This window comes from Ostrinia nubilalis, chromosome 1 (genome assembly GCF_963855985.1).
Source record: "Ostrinia nubilalis chromosome 1, ilOstNubi1.1, whole genome shotgun sequence".
Lineage (NCBI taxonomy): Eukaryota > Metazoa > Arthropoda > Insecta > Lepidoptera > Crambidae > Ostrinia > Ostrinia nubilalis.
Genome location: NC_087088.1, coordinates 7,564,256 through 7,583,350, shown reverse-complemented (window position 1 = coordinate 7,583,350; position 19,095 = coordinate 7,564,256). Strand labels below are relative to the sequence as shown.

At 37.4% G+C, this 19,095-nt stretch overlaps 3 protein-coding genes across 8 annotated transcripts; 2 read left to right on the top strand and 1 right to left on the bottom strand.

The window, feature by feature from the left end:
* Nucleotides 1–1,609: 1,609 nt before the first annotated feature.
* Nucleotides 1,610–3,056, top strand: LOC135088403 (uncharacterized). The gene is made up of 2 exons (XM_063983246.1): nucleotides 1,610–1,784; nucleotides 1,892–3,056. The coding sequence occupies exons 1-2, from the start codon at nucleotides 1,652–1,654 to the stop codon at nucleotides 2,800–2,802; spliced, it is 1,044 nt and encodes a 347-aa protein (XP_063839316.1). The 5' UTR covers nucleotides 1,610–1,651; the 3' UTR covers nucleotides 2,803–3,056.
* Nucleotides 3,057–7,187: 4,131 nt separating this feature from the next.
* Nucleotides 7,188–15,527, bottom strand: LOC135088360 (14-3-3 protein zeta). 6 transcript variants are annotated; one of them, XM_063983212.1, is made up of 6 exons: nucleotides 15,410–15,527; nucleotides 9,760–10,095; nucleotides 9,039–9,162; nucleotides 8,762–8,925; nucleotides 8,504–8,632; nucleotides 7,188–8,152 (listed from the first exon to the last, which is right to left on the bottom strand). In XM_063983212.1, the coding sequence occupies exons 2-6, from the start codon at nucleotides 10,057–10,059 to the stop codon at nucleotides 7,997–7,999; spliced, it is 873 nt and encodes a 290-aa protein (XP_063839282.1). In that variant the 5' UTR covers nucleotides 10,060–10,095; nucleotides 15,410–15,527; the 3' UTR covers nucleotides 7,188–7,996. The 6 variants fall into 6 exon arrangements, with proteins under 6 accessions (XP_063839282.1, XP_063839300.1, XP_063839286.1 ...); XM_063983230.1 differs by lacking the exon at nucleotides 15,410–15,527 and adding an exon at nucleotides 15,245–15,331; XM_063983216.1 differs by lacking the exon at nucleotides 15,410–15,527 and adding an exon at nucleotides 15,116–15,255.
* A 1,116-nt stretch (nucleotides 15,528–16,643) lies between these two features.
* On the top strand, nucleotides 16,644–18,146 carry LOC135075421 (mRNA turnover protein 4 homolog). Its single transcript, XM_063969866.1, has 4 exons — nucleotides 16,644–16,803; nucleotides 17,036–17,280; nucleotides 17,453–17,701; nucleotides 17,902–18,146. The coding sequence occupies exons 1-4, from the start codon at nucleotides 16,776–16,778 to the stop codon at nucleotides 18,106–18,108; spliced, it is 729 nt and encodes a 242-aa protein (XP_063825936.1). The 5' UTR covers nucleotides 16,644–16,775; the 3' UTR covers nucleotides 18,109–18,146.
* The last annotated feature ends 949 nt before the right edge of the window (nucleotides 18,147–19,095 follow it).

Below are 19,095 nucleotides of genomic sequence, written 5' to 3'. Positions count from 1 at the left end.
ATGACACCCCGACGCATGTAAATGCAAATATTTATGTAATTAGTTACTTACTTCATAAGAGCTATTGGTACCTAAAATACATACTTATTATCAAATTAAATCTGAATTGTATGACTGTCAGATTTAGGTACTTCAATGACAAACAAACTTGAGTATCTACCTGCTTATTCATTTCATTACCAACCAAGTGAACTTTAGTAAGCTACAGAAATAGCCAAGGCGGTAAGAACTTCATAAAAATAACCAATATATAAATTAATAGGTATTTCCGAAAAAGTAAGGGGAGTTCAGCGTTTTTACACGCAATGTTCTAGTTTTTCTGGCTAGAAAATTATTGTTTTGTCAGAAAATTATAGCCCAAACCAAATAACATGTTAAAATTACACTTTCAGAAAATAAAAGATTGTAAATCAAAATATGGCAACTATGATCTCTAGTAGGGTCCTCATCCGAGATCATGTGTAGAGCACGTGTAGAGTCAATTGGGTATTCTTTACTTAAAATTAATTGATTATTTACACAAACAAATCTTGGGTACACAGTTAACTTCGACCTTTCTCGTTGTCGATAGAAAGCTCATAGTCATTAAGTAGGTGATAGCATGCATGCAAGCATGGTCATTAGTTAAGTGTTCAGCTAATTCTAGGAATTTAAGAAGATACCTTTGACTACAATGATTTATCTAATAAAGGATTTATAATAAGTTTCCTTGTGTTTTTAATTAAAATAATAGCCAATCCAATCACAGGAAAGTCTATAAATAGCGCACACACATTGGAATCGAAACTCCTAAAGAATTTGCACATATTCATTGGCGACACGCCGGTAGTGGTTAACGGACATTGAATATTAATGAGTGTTCAGTGAACACTGTTCACAGTTATAGCCCTTCGTTTTTATCATTTTCTTTGCAATCTCCGGCATATCTAGGTTTTAGAATTCTAGACGAATAAGAAGAAAGTGGTTGGACGAGTTAAGTTCTGGAACTCCAATGCCACGGGATACGACAATTTTAGAATAGTTCCATAACAGCAGAAAAAGCTGCGATAAGTACAAAGCAAGAAAAGTTAGGAAGCCATTATTTTGCGTGTAAATGCTTTATTAACCATTTACCATACCTACCACCAACCAACCAATAACCAATCAACTTCTTAAATTCGTATAAAATTTATTTCATACTTAATTATTTATGTAAGTAGGTATTATTACAAATATGAATAATGTTCTTAATTAAGTACAATGAAAAAAATATCTACTGAAGGGTTTTTGGGAGTTTTCAGTCACACAATGACCTATTATCTGAAAAGTTGTTGAAAGTTTAAACGTAACGATCAAGTTTTTTAGTTAATTAAACTCGTTATTTGCATTTAATGAATGCGCTTAATTTTGGGACTGAAAAAAGCAGATCTACCGAAAACGGAAACTTTTTAATTAGGTAAAGTTGTGTTTCGTAGGATTTGACTGCCTACGCGCCTTTTGAAACTTGCTTTGTACGCACTCTTTAGGTGCCTTAGCCCTGCCTGCACATGTTTCGTGCGATGGTGATTCATGCTAAAGAAAAAAAAGTACGGACGGAGGGACTGAGTGAGAACGCGGGTGACGCGTAGTCCGCGAGTCATTGATCCCGACACGGTCCCGGACTGCCGACGCCATGTCGAAGGAGCTCGCGTATTTGCCTCTCGTCCCGCCGCTCGCTGTCGCGATATACGTCGCCTGCGTCGCCGGCGCCGGCGCCCTAGCTAATTGCTCAGTCTTAGCAGCACTTCTTAAATCATCTCGAAATGGTACGTAAATAAGTACATTTTTGAAACCTAAAAGGAATGAAACAGTTATTATTTTCAGTAGCAAATAAACAAAGTATGTACTAAGTAGATAATCCTATTCTTTTCAGGTTTGTGCTCTATCATCATACAACTCGCCGCAGCGGATTTTTTGATCATAGCGACGTCAGCTCTACCCGAAATTTGGTTTTATAACTCTGGAACATGGGACTTCGGGAAAAGCAGCTGTATTGCATACCGAGGGTTAAATGTGTTTGCATCGACAGCATCGTCATACTTAACTGCCACAGTAGCGCTACATACAATTGCATCGCTAAATTTAGAAGAAAAATTCGCGGCAAAGAGGCTTAAACGACATAACGAAGATGAAAGCGAAGAAATGGGATCATCGCACCATAGTCTGATGGCCAGCAGTGACACCTCTACTCCACCTCGGACAATGAATGTCGATTATCGCCTTATGGACAAAAGAGTACGGGTGACACCGCCCACTGCCTTCGTGTGGATATTATCTGCGTCCCTCAGCATACCTGAATTTGCTTTGGCTAGCACAGTGCACCTGAACCAAGGTACCATTCTGTGCACAGCCATTGACTCACATCACAGACTTAATATGCATTCGTTACTTGCTGCATTCAATCTGTTTTTGCCGTCACTGTTGATGATGTTTGCAGCAATACTGATAGTCGTTAAACTAAAATCTAAACATCTCCCAGAACTAGATATCTGTGACGCGAACTCAGCTCTGAAGTTATCATTGTGTTTATTAATAGTGTATGGTGTATTATGTGCTCCGCGTTCAGTTTCTACGGTTTACCATGTTTATTCAAGATCTTACGACGAAAGTCAAACACCTTCATTTGATATTGAGCTATTGGATCACACAACAGCGACGATAAGGTTAGCCCTAAGCGGTGCTTATGTAGCCGCTACTCTAATTCGGCCTTTATTGTATGTAATATTGTTACCGAAAATAAGAAACGTGTTTTCATTTGGTTCTCGAAATAGGGAAAAAGTATAACTTTAATAACGTATAATATACACTCTACCACCTAGTTGGATTTAAAGGATGTTTTTACAATGTGATAAATACAATATTCATAGTAGGTATAAGTATAAAGCCACCAACTGAAAAACATTGTTCTTTGTAGACGATATTTTTATGTATTTGGTACGAGTATAAAAACAGTATGCCTGCCAAATAATTTGATTTTCTATTGTGATTTATAATTAAATAAATAAATAATTAATAAATAAATATCTTTGGACATTTTACACTGCGCTTCTAGTCCCAAACTAAGCAAAGCTTGTACTATGGGTACTAGACAACGGATATAAACATACTTAAATACTTTTTTTTTGTAAATACATACTTATTATACATAGAAAACACCCAGTCCAATACAAACAAATATGTTCATGCACACAAATGTTTGTACTGTGCGGGAATCGAATTAAATATTAGATAAAATATATTAAACAACTTTTTCATCTCTATAGATTGTGTTAAAGCTTTTCAGTGAAGGAGTGGGTAACAAATGTAACAATTGCCTCGCATCCCTAAGACCGCCTAAATTGTGAATTTTTTATTTTCTTGTGTTGTGTGAAGTTCAATGAAGCATTTCACTAACTCCTCTAAGATGTGTTAAGAAAAACAATAAACAATCCATAAAATAGAAAAAATATCTACCTCAGTAGCTTAGTCGTCAGTTCGCCTTTTGTACCCTGTTGCAATGTGCAAATAAGCTTTAATTATTTAGATAGAGAAACCTAACCTAGTGAAGGGTTAGGGCGTTTCCCTTTTCGTGTATGGGTCTTAATTAAGAGAACTAGAGAATTATGATGCCTTACCAGCCTAGCTATACCGGATACCGCTATACCTAGGTTTGCGGTACCTACCTACCAAGTCGCAGTCCAGTACCTCTAGCATGAACAACTTTCGTCGTGGAATCGTTTGCGTATTCGACAAAATTCGATACTCAACCTTCGAATTAAACGATTACGTGACAATTTTGATTTTCAAAATAAGTTTCGTGCAACCATTTCTCATACTAATGTAAGTTCACTTTACGACATGTTCACAATGGCGCTGTTGTAGTTTTCGCACTAAGCCTATGCGCAGACCAGTGATTTTTCGTCGGCCGATAGTTTACTTAGTCGGGCATGTATGGAAGTGCGCACATTAGGTACGAGGGCTGCACTAAAAGTATCGGGAATGGAATATTTCCACTGTTCCAGTCATATTAAAATCTATTTAATTGCAAACTCCAGGGTCTTAAAAATCGTATACCATTTATTTATTTAAAAAAAGATTCTCGTTCGTATCACAAGGTCTTGTCAAACTTGTTTAGTCGTTGAGAAAATGGAATTGACTCGAGAAAATTCAAGAGCGATGATTTATTAAGACTTTTGAAGTGGTTTAACACAAAAACAGTGTGTTGACCGGATGATTTCTGCATTTGGTAATGAAGCCCCATCCAAAACCACAATTTATCGCTGGTTTCCTGAATTTCAACGTGGACGTGTCAAGCTCAGTGATGATCCCCGTCAAGGTCGTCCAAAAACTGCAGTCACCTAAGAAAACGTTGATGCTGTGCGTAAGCTGATTGAAGAAGATCGACATGTGATATACCGCGAAATTCAGGCAACTTTAGACATTGGCATGAGTCAAATACAAATAATCTTGCATGAACAATTAGGTGTAAAAAAGTTGTTTTCCCGATGGATACCGCATTCGCTCTGTGAAGAGCAAAAAGCGGCTCGCGTTACTTGGTGCGTCAGTACTCTCGGGAGATTACATGCAGGATCCTCAAATGCTGTATACAACATCGCATCAGGTGACGAATCATGGATATACGCGTACGAACCCGAAACAAAAAACCAGTCACGAGTTTGGGTGTTCGAAAATGAATTAAAGCCAACAAAAATTGTTCGTTCACGGAGTGTTGCAAAAAAAAATGGTGGCCACGTTTGTCTCCAAAACCGGCCATGTTGCGACTATTCCTCTTGGGGGACAAAGAACGGTTAATGCAGATTAGTATGCTAGCATTTGTTTGCCACAGGTCGTTTCTGAACTCCGTAAAGAGAACTGCAACCGCCGCATCATCCTCCATCACGACAATGCGAGTTCTCACACCGCGCACAGAACAAAAGTTTTTAGAGCAAGAAAACATAGACTTATTAGTCCATCCGCCGTACAGCCCCGACCTAAGCCCTAATGATTTCTATACTTTCCCTAAAATAAAGAATAAATTGCGTGGTCAGAGATTTTCATCCCCTGAAGAAGCTGTGGAAGCCTACAAAACGGCCATTTTGGAGACCCAAACTTCCGAATGCAATGGTTGCTTCAATGATTGGTTTCGTGTATGGAAAAATGTGTCAAATTTCGCGGAGAATACTTTAAAAAGCAATAAATACATTTTTAAATAGTAATGTTGTTTCACTTCCTTGATTCCCGAAATTTTCAGTGCCGCCCTCGTACACCGATTTGATTTGGCCGATTCTTCATACAAATTAAAATCGGGCCCAACTATAGGCCAACTAAAAATGGGGCACACTGAAAACCAGCGCCGTGGCCTTCGTCACCGTAGGCCACGGCATATGCTGAGTGGGGTCCCGTTGCAGTGGGCATCTTGTTGGTGAATGGGTGGCACTGCTCAGTTTACTCGTTTTTATTTATTTTTTTCTTTTTCCATTATTATATGCCACTGTCATGTCTATGTAATTGCCTGTATTTGTGTGATGTCCATTGTAATAAATGTATCTTTCTTTCTTTCTAAAAATCGATGGTCTGCGCCTAGGCTTCTTTTGATAGCGATTCGAATAAGTACGCAAATGATTTCAACTGGAAAGTAAGTATTTCGTGCTAGCCGTATCGTATACCTAATGTAGGTAGACTTGGTTAAAATTTTAATTCTAAACCATTTGGCAAACATAACCTTTTTGTGATTTTGCAACCAAATACAATTCTGTTAAAATGAATGTCATGATTTTGTTATAAATTCCCTTTTTAAGGTCGCCCCTTTGTGTGAAAAGAATCTACTTTCTCTGAAACTAGTGTGGATATCATGGCTATTTGTAGTGTTTTATCATTTTCAGGGCTAAGATTGTCACCTTTCACCACCAGACCCAGTTGCCACAGTTCCATAGTAGTAACACGACACACGACGCAGTCAGCGCGAACCTTAAAGACGGAACCACTGAGATCTAGTGTTGCCATCTTGCCATATGAAAAATTGATAAAAATCAATAGCGCTCTCGAGCGTTGTGATACTTGTGATGCAGATTTTTTCCTAATAGCAAGCCTACAAAAACTTTGCGTCCAATAACGAAAATTCTGGAATCTCGCTGGTAAAACAATGATTTTTTTGCAAAATTATTACATACGCCGGCACATCAGTCGATGGCCGATGCAGTCTTATGTAGATTTTGGCAAAAAAAATGTATAGCCTGGTGTACAGTTGACACATGCAACAGGTGCAAATAAATAAATAGGCACGCTTTTTTCGTCGGGGATTGCATAAATAATGGAATAACCGGCCAGAGGGCGGTGGTGGGTTAATGTAGGATTCTCCCACCAGTAGGGCCTACCCACTCAAACCTGAAGATGTCCTCCGAATCATAATGGGACGAGACTGAGTTCAGGGTTAGGTTGTATAGCGGCTCGACTCCAACAAGCCTCCTATGTACATACCTTTCTTACGCAAAATGTTTCAGTTGCTGGTAACGAATCAGTGTAGGTAGATTTATAAATTCCATTTTAATGTAGGTCAATGGAATGTTAGTAGTAGCTGTGGTAGTAGTAGTAACGTTTTATGCAGCAATACAGATAGTGAGCTTAAGGACCTCCCCGATATCGAGGATGAGTTCGAAAGGGGTGTTATAATATTAAATTATGTAGGTGTGTCTGTTGTGCAAATTATTGAGTGGAGGAGCAGATGCGCGCGCAATCAATTTGCAGCCCCTATTCTATGGCTCTACATACAGGTAGATTGTACGAGGGTGGGGCCGTAAGGGCAGCTCGGTAACAGTTCGTACAGGAAAACGTTCAAACATTGGAAGAAAGATCGTATGCATAATATGCATTTAATATTTTTAAAAATTTAGTTTGCAACAAAATGCAGATGCTTTGTCTTTACAAAACTAGGTTGAAATTTTTTCTAGAAAAAACAATGTTCGCTTACTACTCCGAACATTTTTCCTGCAACTTCAACGAAGGTACCTTTATGCCCCGTCTCAATTATCCACCCTTATGTATACTTGATAGGTAGGAGCCAATAACCTAACCCTAAACTCATACCTCGGACAGGGGCTCATGAAATTTGAGTATATTAATCATATTTAGACAAACATCTTTTTGGGGTTAATAGGTGGCGGTTTATTTAATATTGATTCTAAAACTAAAAATTGTATTTAATACAAAAGTTTATTGGTGAAAACATGAAAAATATAATAGATTAATGGCTGATAAAATGCAGCAGAAATGTTACAATATTAATTTGTCCATCACAAAAACTATTTTGCTAATAAATGCCTGAAATTCAGAGCTATTATAAATTAGTACTGGGCACAACAAAATGGTTAATGTCAATGTCAACAATTAAAAAGATTTGCTTTGGTAATACACATTATATCTTCAGAGGACATCACTATAACCACAAAAGACACTAACAAGTTTTTTGTGCCCAAAGTTGATACAGCCATTACAAATTGTGGATTTATTTTATGAAAACTCTAAACTTCATTGGATCATTGGGCGCACTTTAACAAAATTTTTAGTATACCTAATTGCATAACGTTCAAAACAATATTCACCATCATGATCTCCATTTCACTGCGGACATGCGGCGAAAGGAATGTGATTTGGGGCCGACCAGGCTGATGTTAACCGATTATGAAAGGAAAACACTTTTAACTTAAGAAACCGTAATTTTAATAACTTAAGTTATAAATATTTATATTCATCAGGTCAGCTCGATATCTGTAATCCAGTGTAAATACAGAAATACAAAACCGTCAAAGATGACACATAACATTTAATTTTAGACGGAACGTGAAGGTCCGCTGCGAACGACATTTTTAACATTTTTTTTTACAAGCGACGGCTCGCAACAGCGGCGGAGCGTCCGCGCCGCGCGGCGTTCTCGAATGTTACTCGTTTTCTTATAAAACACCGATGAGAACAAATGCGTGTGCTGGGGTGGCGCGGCGGCGGCCTAGTTGTCGCCGCCTTCGGCCGGCTCGTCGCCGTCGCCCTGCGTGTCCGACGTCCACAGCGTCAGGTTGTCTCGCAGCAGCTGCATGATCAGCGTCGAGTCTTTGTACGAGTCTTCGTTCAGTGTGTCTAGTTCAGCGATCGCGTCGTCGAACGCCTGCAAATTGAAAACAATTTAGCACCCGAACTCCTGAGAAAACCACACATAATCAAACTCATGTTCAGATATTACTTTTACTCTAAAAATTTATTTCCAAATGTTATTTAAGTAAAATTTTAAAAAATATACACTCTGATACTGGCTGGGTCGAGTTATTAGGTTAATTTTTCATAACATGGCCATGCGTAGTGATAATGAGATTAGTGTCGTAAATAATTAGAATTTTACAAATCATGTATCATTGTCATGCATGATTCGGGAGACTTTCAGTAGCTAGTTAGTACAGGATTATGTGTTTAATATGTTCGACATAGGCACACTGCAGACCAATTGTTGAATCTAATAAACCTGTTTGGCTAAGTGGCACGCTCGCGCTGGGGAGTTGATAATCTCGTAATAAAATACGGAAAAGTTGAGTGCTAAACCAAGTCTGATGGGATGGGTCGGTTGCATTTTGGCCTTAGCAATGTCGAACGCCTCCTGGTATGCCTTCTGTGAGTCCTCCACCACGGCTGGGGACAAGCGATCCGGTTAATACGTGAGCCAGAACCTTTGTTCTCGTGCCAGCCAGCACAGAGCCTATGCAGAACTGACACAAATATTGACCTGTTTGGCGAGTTGACACGCCTTGTCTGGTGAATTTAATATCTCATAATAGAAGACGGAGAAATTTAACGCCAAGCCCAGCCTGATTGGATGTGTGGGCTGCATTTTCGCCTTGCTGATCTCGAAAGCATCTTGGTATGCTTTCTGTGAGTCCTCTACTACGGCTGTAATGTAAATTGTTGATATAGGACGACACAAAGAAAAAAGTAAGTCATAAAATTGAAAACTGAAAAAATCAGTCAAGTTCTTTTAAAGTCCACATTAATGTATAACTTACAATTTCTGGTTTCTCCTGTGGCCACTTCTGCGAGGTACCTGTAGTAATCTCCCTTCATTTTTAGGTAAAATACTTTACTTTCTGGATTACTAGCTTTAGGAATAAGGTGCTTGTCGAGTAAACCCTGAAAATGTGAAAATCATTTAGTAATTGTTTCAATTACTTTCATATAATTTTGCGTCCTGAGTATTTGTAATATTCAGAAGACAGGGCAACGAACGAAAATGGGATAGGAGGAGCGCGCGCAATGACGCGGCGCAATACGTCACACCACCCGCCCCCGCCCACCGCCGCACCGCGCCCCTGCATGCTCTCACGTGTTACCCTGGCGTTATAACGCCCATGATTAATAAAAAAAACGCTCAGGTCGCGGAGGAAATGACCACGTCAACTGCTAGCTTGCATCACGCCTCGAATTGGCGGCGCACAAACATGACGTCATCCGCGGAGGAAGATTTCACTTATAAAATTCTGCTATTTGAGAAAATCCTTTGTAATAATTAAATTATAAATTGTAATGATTAAAATGAGCTATAACTGCAACCCAGTGGGTCTAGACAAAGTGCAAATTATAATCGCAAACCAGTCGAAAAGTGGTCGAAAAGCCCCTTTTTGACGGATTCGATTTTCGATTCGATCAAAAAGTGCGTTTTGTCTAGGGGGGCAGGACGCAAAACCTTTAAATAGAAGACAATGGCTGCAAAACAAAAAGAAAACTTACCAAGACATCGTAGCAGATTTCTCTGAGCTCCTTTTCTACTTTAACCCTATATTCTTTTGCCATCTGTTGTTTTCTTTCCGAACCCTCGGTTTTCTGTTCAATTGAGGAGATAACTCGCCATGACGACCGTCGGGCTCCCACTACGTTCTTATAGGCGACGGAAAGAAGGTTCCTCTCTTCATTGCTGAGTTCGACACCGGTTTCCGTGACTTCTTTCATCGCGGCCGCCATGTCGTCATATCGTTCCGCCTGCTCCGCCAACTTGGCGCGTTGCACCAGTTCCTCTTTGTCGACGGACATCGTGGACGTTGGGAGAGGATTATTTCACTGATGCCCCTGCAATAATGACAAAGTCCACGTATAATGCCCGCTAACTAACTGCGAATATCCAAGAAACTATTTTTCTTTATCAGAAAGACTAATCTTAGGCGTCACGTTCACTATAGTGAATCGCAGTTGGGTAAATTTTCATCATAAAGTACTAAGCGCACCTTGGGAGGCTCACGGGCGCACTAAAGCGCAGTAAAAACTCAACGCGGCTCAAAGAGCTACCCTCACACCAAACGCGACATCGACACGGCGTCCGATCGAATTGACAGCATCTCACAGACTCGGGCTACTAGCGAATGAGGCACGCGCCGTGCGCCGCGCCGCCGCTTGGTCACCGCCACTGCGCCACCGGTATTGATCCGCCGACGCGGGATAAACACTCCAGACGAAATACGACTAGCGCGACGCTGCACACACCCCTCACCCTCGCCGCCCGCCCGCGTGCACCGCGCCCGTCGGCCCGGCGCCTACCTATGCTACCCTTATACCCATCTAGCAACCTTCATCTGTAGTAGTGCCTGCCTTGTTGCTAGGATCCATTATGCACCAATGAATATGATATTGATTATGGACACTTGGAACCTGTTTAAAGCATGGCAAGAAGTTCACCGGCAAATAATAAAAATTGAAACATGTATTACGGTTTAAATCCTACATACACATTGTTAAGATAAAGCTTACCCCACAGGATATCTTTCTTTGTTCCATGTAGGCGTAAGTGTAATGCGTGTATGGACGATTAAATTGAAGATTTTGAAGAAACACGAATCTCTTAACCTCGTGCTCATTGGAGAAATAATTCTACAACAAAAATATGACATTCTTTGCAATTTCGATAAGTAGAGAAAACCGAAAAAATAGAAACCAAGATACAGAAGACTTAACAATTACTACCCATATAAAATATGTACGCTAACCACGAGATGAATCTTAAACAAATTAGATGCATTTAGTTAGTAGAAGTTGCAATAAAACTGATTAAATTACTAGTACCGCAAATATCGAAACTTCCATATTTCGAGTAAAAGGACAGTCTGGATTCGCCTTCTGATATAATATGAAATAATAAAGAAGTATTTGCCGCAATGCAGATCTGATGTGGTTAGTAAATTTTTTTTTTTGAGAATTACAGTCAAAGATTATTTTAACATTTTACGCCAAATGCAATAACGCTCAACATCGATAAGTATTAACTAACAATTTAAGAACTGGCGACTTTATTTCGGATCAAAATGGAAATAAGAAAAGAAATTACAGAATTCCTGCAGGTAGTGCAAAAATGCATTTGGTTGATATTTCTCAGATATTCGTCAAATTAATGTTTTTACATTATTACCTATTTCAATTCAACCCAGATTTTCAATAAGGGTTCCAAATTTTGTGATGGGCTGAGTGTTGCAAATAAAGAATTTGAATTTTGGACATTGATCAATCTTCAGTCTAAATTGCTAATTGTGGCAATTATTTTTTTATATTGCGGTTTTCAGAATCTAGACTGTTTTCTCGCATCAAGTTACGATCGTTCTTTGAAGTTTCCCGAGACCACGCCCGAATATGAAACCTCCGCGGTAACGTCAATTTTTTTTCATTAGCGTATAAAGTTGACTCGGCAAACCCTTTTCACGAAATAAGAATCTGCATTATTAATGGGATAAGACTGCGATCTCAGCTTTAGTGGAGAAAAAAACAGCCCGAAGCAAGACAGTGACATCTACATATTTAGATAAGTATCTTGCCCCCATAAAGTCATTAACCCTACCAAATGCAAAGAGATTTTATCCAAGTTCTTGGAACAGCCCCCCTAGTCAAAGTAAACAATTTTGTAATCACTTCACGTAGTGAAAAATTACGTTAAATAATGACGTAGCGAATCGAAACTGAAATTGAAACGATCGTAAATGTAATTTTGTCTAGCTACGACACCTTTGCACAAAGTAAGATTCGAGAGAATAACGCCCATAGAGACAACAAAGAAAAAGACATCACAAAACTATGTCACTTACAGCTCGTTCCCACTAGTCGGTTGTCGGATCCGTATATTAACCGGAGGTTCCAGTGGCAGAAGCTATTCACAATTATCGGAAACAGATTTTGTGTCGGCTCCGACAAGAAGTGTCGGGTGTTTTGCCAGCCCTCTACGCCCGGAAAAAAATCGTGTCGGATCTCGCTCGCCTATGATTAAGAATGGCGCTGTTCACATTTATCGGATGTCGGGGCCGATAACCCTCTGCCCGCCACCCATCGTTCCGTGCGTTTCTAAATCTTTTCCTCAGGATTGGGTGCACCCAATATTTTCTTTCCTTGGCTGTATTTCGTCTTATTATCAAATAATAATATTATTATGTACATCACAACTAGAGCTTCGTCGACGTCCATCGTGTACAGTCGCCTCCCATAGAGTGAAAATGGTAGCTTAGGTCGGGCCGATAACCGATTTAAGTGTGAACAGAGGCGCCGACAACCGATTAAAATCCGGACCCGACACCCAATAAGTGAGAACGAGCTCTTAGTCTACAGGACCAAATATTATTTTCAATAAACCCATGATTAGTAGTCTTGTGATGCTGTCATCTACAGATTTTAGCTCAATGTTTAATAAGTTAGTTCAATGTCCCTTCAGACTCAATGTAGGTATGTAGATACCTAGTACTTAGTACCATACCAACATTACCTTTGAACTTGCAAAATTTTAATTATACATTTTGAACTGTCAAGAAACATTTGTTTAACTAACAAATTATTTTGATGGAAGTTACTTGAAGTAAGTCTACAGGACCAAATATTATTTTCAATAAACCCATGATTAGTAGTCTTGTGATGCTGTCATCTATAGATTTTAGCTCAATGTTTAATAAGTTAGTTCAATGTCCCTTCAGACTCAATGTAGGTATGTAGATACCTAGTACTTAGTACCATACCAACATTATACCTTTGAACTTGCAAAATTTTAATTATACATTTTGAACTGTCAAGAAACATTTGTTTAACTAACAAATTATTTTGATGGAAGTTACTTGAAGTAATAGCTCTTTCTCATGCAACCTAATGGTTGTGCACCCAGGTTTATATTTATTTTATGTTATTTACTTATTTGGCCTTAGGTCACACAAATTGAATTTAAATGCTTTACTTTTCTCAAATCAGATGTTAGTGTGTAATAACAAAAGCTGAAAATGACGTAATTAACAACAGTATTAGAATAATTGAATCTAAATTATTACTTTTTTTCCTTAACAGAACAACCCGTGGAATCTTAAGCGGTCGGATGAGACAGTGGTAAAAATTTATTTCTATTGTGTCTCGATTAGCTGGTACTTAAAAGGCTACAGGCCTACAAACACAATCAGTAATAATGATATCTATATTACTGTCATTCTTTCCTTATGTAATGACATTCTAAATCTCCCCACATACAAATAATACATAGCCTTGTCGTATTTTAATCATCATTTCAACACAGTACATACAGCGTCTGTTCTGCATAAGAATTCTAATTGAATTTATAAATTTTGCTCATATTATAAAGGTTAATTATTTTTGTTTTATCTATTTTATTTATCAATATTTGGGAAACAAATAATTTTGACACACAGATAAACAATTGCATAAAAAATAGGACAGAAACCGTTTCAAAATTTTGTTATAAAAAGTAATAAAAGTAATTTATTTTCTGAAAATAGGCTTTTAAAGTGCTAGAATTAAATAATAGTATCTTCCTGTTTGTCAATTCAATTTATAGTAGAACACAAACAAGCTAGCTAGCTAAACATTACATTTATTCATACTATGAAATACTAGTTTCACAAAGAAACATTTTGTGTAAAAATAAATTTAATAATAATAAGTAAATTTCAATCTTCAAAGGTATACTGTATTTTCTTCTACATTATACATATAGAAAGTTACTTCACAATTACTAGCTGAAACTGTGCTGTGATGCTTGCTTTTTATGAATCGGCATTAATGATTCCTCAATATCTAACAATCTTTTATTAATTACAATAACTTTTATTGCAACAATATTCTATTTTGTAAAGAGTAGGTAACAGGATCAAAAAAATCCCAATCTAAAATCATTTGGTGGGTATTTAATAAAAAATGGCAATTTGAGTGATATTTGAAAAAAGTGAGCAAAAGTATGAAACACTAACAAAAAAATATTTAGCTATTTCACTGAAATGTTTTGAAAGTAACTGGTGAATAATATACAAAATTCTGAAGTTATAAAAATAATTACAAGCCAATTAATATTGTGTAGCTATGATCTTCAACAATTTGCTGTTTTTCTAAAACTTACAAAAATACTCCAATGACTATTTATACCCAGAAATAAGATGTTTGAGACTAGAATAACTTAGGAATGAATAAACTAAACCATGTTCTATGAACATAAAGTGAAACTTCAAACATTTGACCTTCAGTAAGGGTTTCAACAAAGGAGGATTCATTGCATTGAAATATATCAATTCTAATAGATGATAGAAACAATATATTGAGCTGATAATAGTAATTATATCATACTATCCGACTAGAACTATTTGCCCCCAATTCAATGTCACACACGTGCCCATCTCGTTGAAAGGCGTAACGAGCCAAGCAAAGGCCATGGCACACCAACGCTAATATTAACATGACTCAATAAAACCTGCACGTCGGAGTAATTAACACGAGAAATCAAATTAATATTTAACGAAATTAAAAGGCATGGCGTGCCCTAACGGGCAGAACACATAGTAACATAATTGACAAGTCGTTATCGACCAAGATAACGGCGTGACTACGCACGACAAAATTACGACGCATTTGAGATCACTGTAGGTGGGCACCTTTCAAAATGTTCAAATCGCTTCGACACGCCCCCACACAAGCGTTTATTGGGAAGAAGGAATGGAATATTTAGCATAAAATGTACAAAAAATTCAAAAAAGGCAAGAAACATTCAGCGTATTCCAAAAATATAAATGCGGACATGTAGGCTGAATGATATCAAGTAGGTATGTAGGCAAGGATTAGGAAATCAACTTACTGGTGAACTCCAGGTGCAAACGTATATCTAAAGGAATTGTATCGAAGCTAAAGAACTGTTGAATGAAATAAAAACATCTAAGATTTTCGACATTAACGCCAATCACAAAAATTTTGAACAGTATCTAACCGCACTGCGAAATGTGTCGCCGGCTCAGGCAAAATGGCTGCTACAAGGGGCACTCCTTCTATGCGTCACAGTCACAGACTCGAACAAAATGTATAACTTACAACAGGGACACTTCAAGATTACACTTAAAATTAAAACCACTTGATATAATTACAATTCACTTACTTGTTGGAAGGGAAAAAAAGTAATAAAACCAGCAAATTGCTAATATTATCAGTTTTTCTCTTGCGGTGAACGATACACTACACTGACGGCAGCGGGGCCAGAGGGGAAACAAAAACCGGAACAGGGTTCTCAAATAAGGTCGGCCATTTTGTGGAATATAAGAGATGAACCATAGATTAGAAAACTCACTTGAATATCACTTTCAAACTATGGCTGTCCTTGTCTTAAATGTATTAAATGACAGAAACAAAACATTCTTCACACACTCCAAAATGACATTCGTGTTTGAGATGGTACCTTAACCGGAAGTAACAGCAATCCCGCGTATTTTCAAAATCTATAACCGGCGAAACAAAAATCTAGTCCAACAAATTATTAATTAAACGTAATTACAATTGATGCTTAATTCTATGCTATACATTTGACTTAACATAATTTATTACGTCTTTTAAATATTTACAAAACCAATGTATTAATTTGGAAATATTAAGAATAAATTGAATTTGAGTTTCGATTACGAAAATTATATTGAAGTTTTTATCGCGATCGAAACTTATTCATTTTCTTGAGTGATGATGACTTTTTTTATTTATCAGAATAAAATCACTAGATAAATAAATAAATACTCCATTAAATATTAATGACATGTTGCATCCATAGTATTATACTATCTTTTCTTAATCCTACACCGCTGTCAAAATCATCATTCATTCGTTCATTTCATTCGCCCTCAATCTGTCAGCCAGTGTTGCCAGAAGGTTACTTTTGTAACCTTTTAGGTTACTTTTGAACTGCAGTGGTTACTTTTAGGTTACACTAATGAAAAGGTTACTTTTAGGTGATTTTTCAGAATTTGTAGAATTAACTTTTACAGGTTATTCAGTAAAAAATGTTAATAGTGACAATTTAAAAATTATGTCATAAAGTGCATTTAAACCTGAATTTGATTTATTATTTGTTAAAAAAATGAGTTTTAGCGAATGTTTTTCGATAATAAAACGCAAATCCATGAAACGTTTTTATACGACTGCGAATTTAGATGATCAATTGTATTAATTTTCCATCCATGAACAACCTTACACAATCATCGCTCCGCACCCCCCCCCCCCCCCCCCGTATGAAGGTTACTTTTTATTCAAAAAGGTTACTTTTTTTTATATTTCTGGTAATTTCTGACTAGACCCGACTGGCAACACTGCTGTCAGCTGTCGCCTGTCAGTGTCCATCTATCATATCAACAAAGCACACCTTACCATGTGGTGTTTTGTGGGTTTTTAAAAACGCTGAATTTGAAGAACTAATTGGAGTAAATCTATATTTAAAGGCCAAGCTAACTGTGTGATTTTGTATCCATAAATTTGTCACCATGCCTAAATCAAAAAGGGATAAAAAAGGTCTGTCTTAACATAACCTATACTTTTTTTTAATTTCTCGATATTCCTAATTAATTTAAAGTAATTTACTAAACAATTTTTAAAACTTTACTTCTTTGTTAATTTGCTAACACAAATTTATTAATTTATTTACATACAGTTTACTATTTCTTATTTAATAACCTACTAAATATACAATAGGTATATTACCACTACACTACGTAATACTATAATTATTATGTTTCTTTTTCAGTCTCACTTACAAAAACGAACAAGAAAGGACTCTTACTAAAGCAAAAAACTATTGAAGAAATAAGAAACTCCTTATCCAAGTATGAACATATCTTCTTATTTACTGTTGATAATATGAGGAATACCAAGTTGAAAGATTTACGAAACGAATGGAAGGATTCGAGGTTTTTCTTTGGAAAAAATAAAGTAATGGCTGTAGCCCTTGGCAGAACTAAAAGTGATGAGGTTGAGGATCAACTTAACTTGGTGAGTTCTTACTATACTTTTTTACAACTTTCTAATGGCATTTACTTTTTATCACACTGATTTTTCCAAAGCTACTCAAATTAAAGTATTAAACAACAACTGTTAGCTTCAAACACTGCCTTTATTAAAGTTAATACTTAATTAATATTATTTAATATTGTGTCTTTTTCAGCTTTCCAAACGGTTAAAAGGCCAATGTGGTTTGTTGATGACAAACAGAGATGTCATGGATGTTATACAGTGGTTCAAGGAATACCATGCTACAGAATATGCTCGGTCTGGCTTCGTAGCTACAAAAGATGTTATCTTACCGGCAGGACCTCTTGAGGACTTTTCCCACACTATTGAACCCCATCTTAGACGGCTGGGTTTACCGACTTCGCTAGAAAGAGGAGTTATAAACCTTATTAAAGAGTACCAGGTAATGTAAAATAAACTAATATAATATTTTAATTAGTTACATAGAACTTGTAATACAAGCACTTCCACTTCCCCAGAGGTTTTTTGCAAATTGATAACAGTCAAAAAATCTTCAGCTCATCAATACCTACTAAACCAACTTTCCCAGCAAACCTAACTTAAATGTTTATCCTACTCATAATATGTAACATTTTCTTTCAGGTGTGCAAAAAAGGTGCCACTTTGACTCCTGAGCAAGCAAGTATATTGAAACTTTTGAGTATTCAAATGGCGCAATTTAAGCTGGTAATAAAATGTCACTGGACTAAAGGCAAGGGTTATCAAAAGAACCTTGAAGTACCTAGTGATGATGAAGAAGATGAGGATGACAAAGATGAAGATGAGGAAATGGAAGAAGATGAAACTTAATAAAATAATATTATGTATTAAACAATTTGTTTCAATTTCTTCTTTGTCCAGTTTTTTTACTTTAGTTTACCCTACATAAGTATAATGCGGCATTTAGCCGGAAACACTTCTTGTTAATACCAGAGACTTGTCGTTAAGTCTCGTCGACTTGTCGTTGAGATACCAGACAAGACAAACATGGTCATTTTCGTAACAACAAAAGCCGCGTAGCTGTGCGACGAATATGAGGCCGGTACAAGTTAAAACCACTAGGCCATCTAGCAGCAAGGCTAGATGGCCATTACCATCTCTTAAAAGCAGAGAGAATAGGTATGTTAAATGCTATCCTGGCAATGGCAATGGGCAGGGCACATAGTACGCAGAACTGACGGCCGATGGGGCAGAAAGGTTCTGGAATGGAGGCCGCGTACCGGAAAACGCAGCGTGGGACGTCCACCTACAAGGTGGACCGACGACATCGTAAAGGTAGCAGGGAAGCGCTGGACGCAGGCCGCTACCAATCGATCAACATGGAAAGCATTGGGGGAGGCCTATGTTCAGCAGTGGACGTCCTATGGCTGAAATGATGATGATGATGATGAATGCTATCCTGAGTTTTAATCGAATTATGCGCCGGAGTCACAGATTATACCTTCCCACTATTCGCTTCTAGCACATCCCTGACTGGTGGTAATGGGATGGGATGACGCACGCGGTTATCAATTTATTATTTATTTATTATAATTTGGTATAACAGCTACCAGGGGTTACTATGACTTTTGTCTACCTTATCGTGGACCGATTTTTAGATTAGCCACAGAGTCAACGATCGGCCGACATACACAACATAATTTCGCTAAGATAGATGCGAAAATATCTAGAATTTTAAGGAATTTTATAGCAAAATATAGGCATGTATCAGGCCTGTATTTGCTAGGCAATAGCTTTATTTTTATGTATAGGTAATGAACGAGTGACCCATGGATAGGGCCCGGTTATCTCGACTTG

Coding starts and splice junctions, on each gene's coding strand:
- LOC135075421 (XM_063969866.1), top strand. CDS start 16,776: ATGCCTAAATCAAAAAGGGATAAAAAAG. Junction 16,804..17,035: donor ATCAAAAAGGGATAAAAAAG/GTCTGTCTTAAC, acceptor TTTCTTTTTCAG/TCTCACTTACAAAAACGAAC. Junction 17,702..17,901: donor ACCTTATTAAAGAGTACCAG/GTAATGTAAAAT, acceptor ATTTTCTTTCAG/GTGTGCAAAAAAGGTGCCAC.
- LOC135088403 (XM_063983246.1), top strand. CDS start 1,652: ATGTCGAAGGAGCTCGCGTATTTGCCTCTCGTCCCGCCGCTCGCTGTC. Junction 1,785..1,891: donor TCTTAAATCATCTCGAAATG/GTACGTAAATAA, acceptor TATTCTTTTCAG/GTTTGTGCTCTATCATCATA.
- LOC135088360 (XM_063983212.1), bottom strand. CDS start 10,059: ATGTCCGTCGACAAAGAGGAACTGGTGCAACGCGCCAAGTTGGCGGAG. Junction 9,163..9,759: donor AAATCTGCTACGATGTCTTG/GTAAGTTTTCTT, acceptor TCACATTTTCAG/GGTTTACTCGACAAGCACCT. Junction 8,926..9,038: donor CACAGGAGAAACCAGAAATT/GTAAGTTATACA, acceptor TTTACATTACAG/CCGTAGTAGAGGACTCACAG.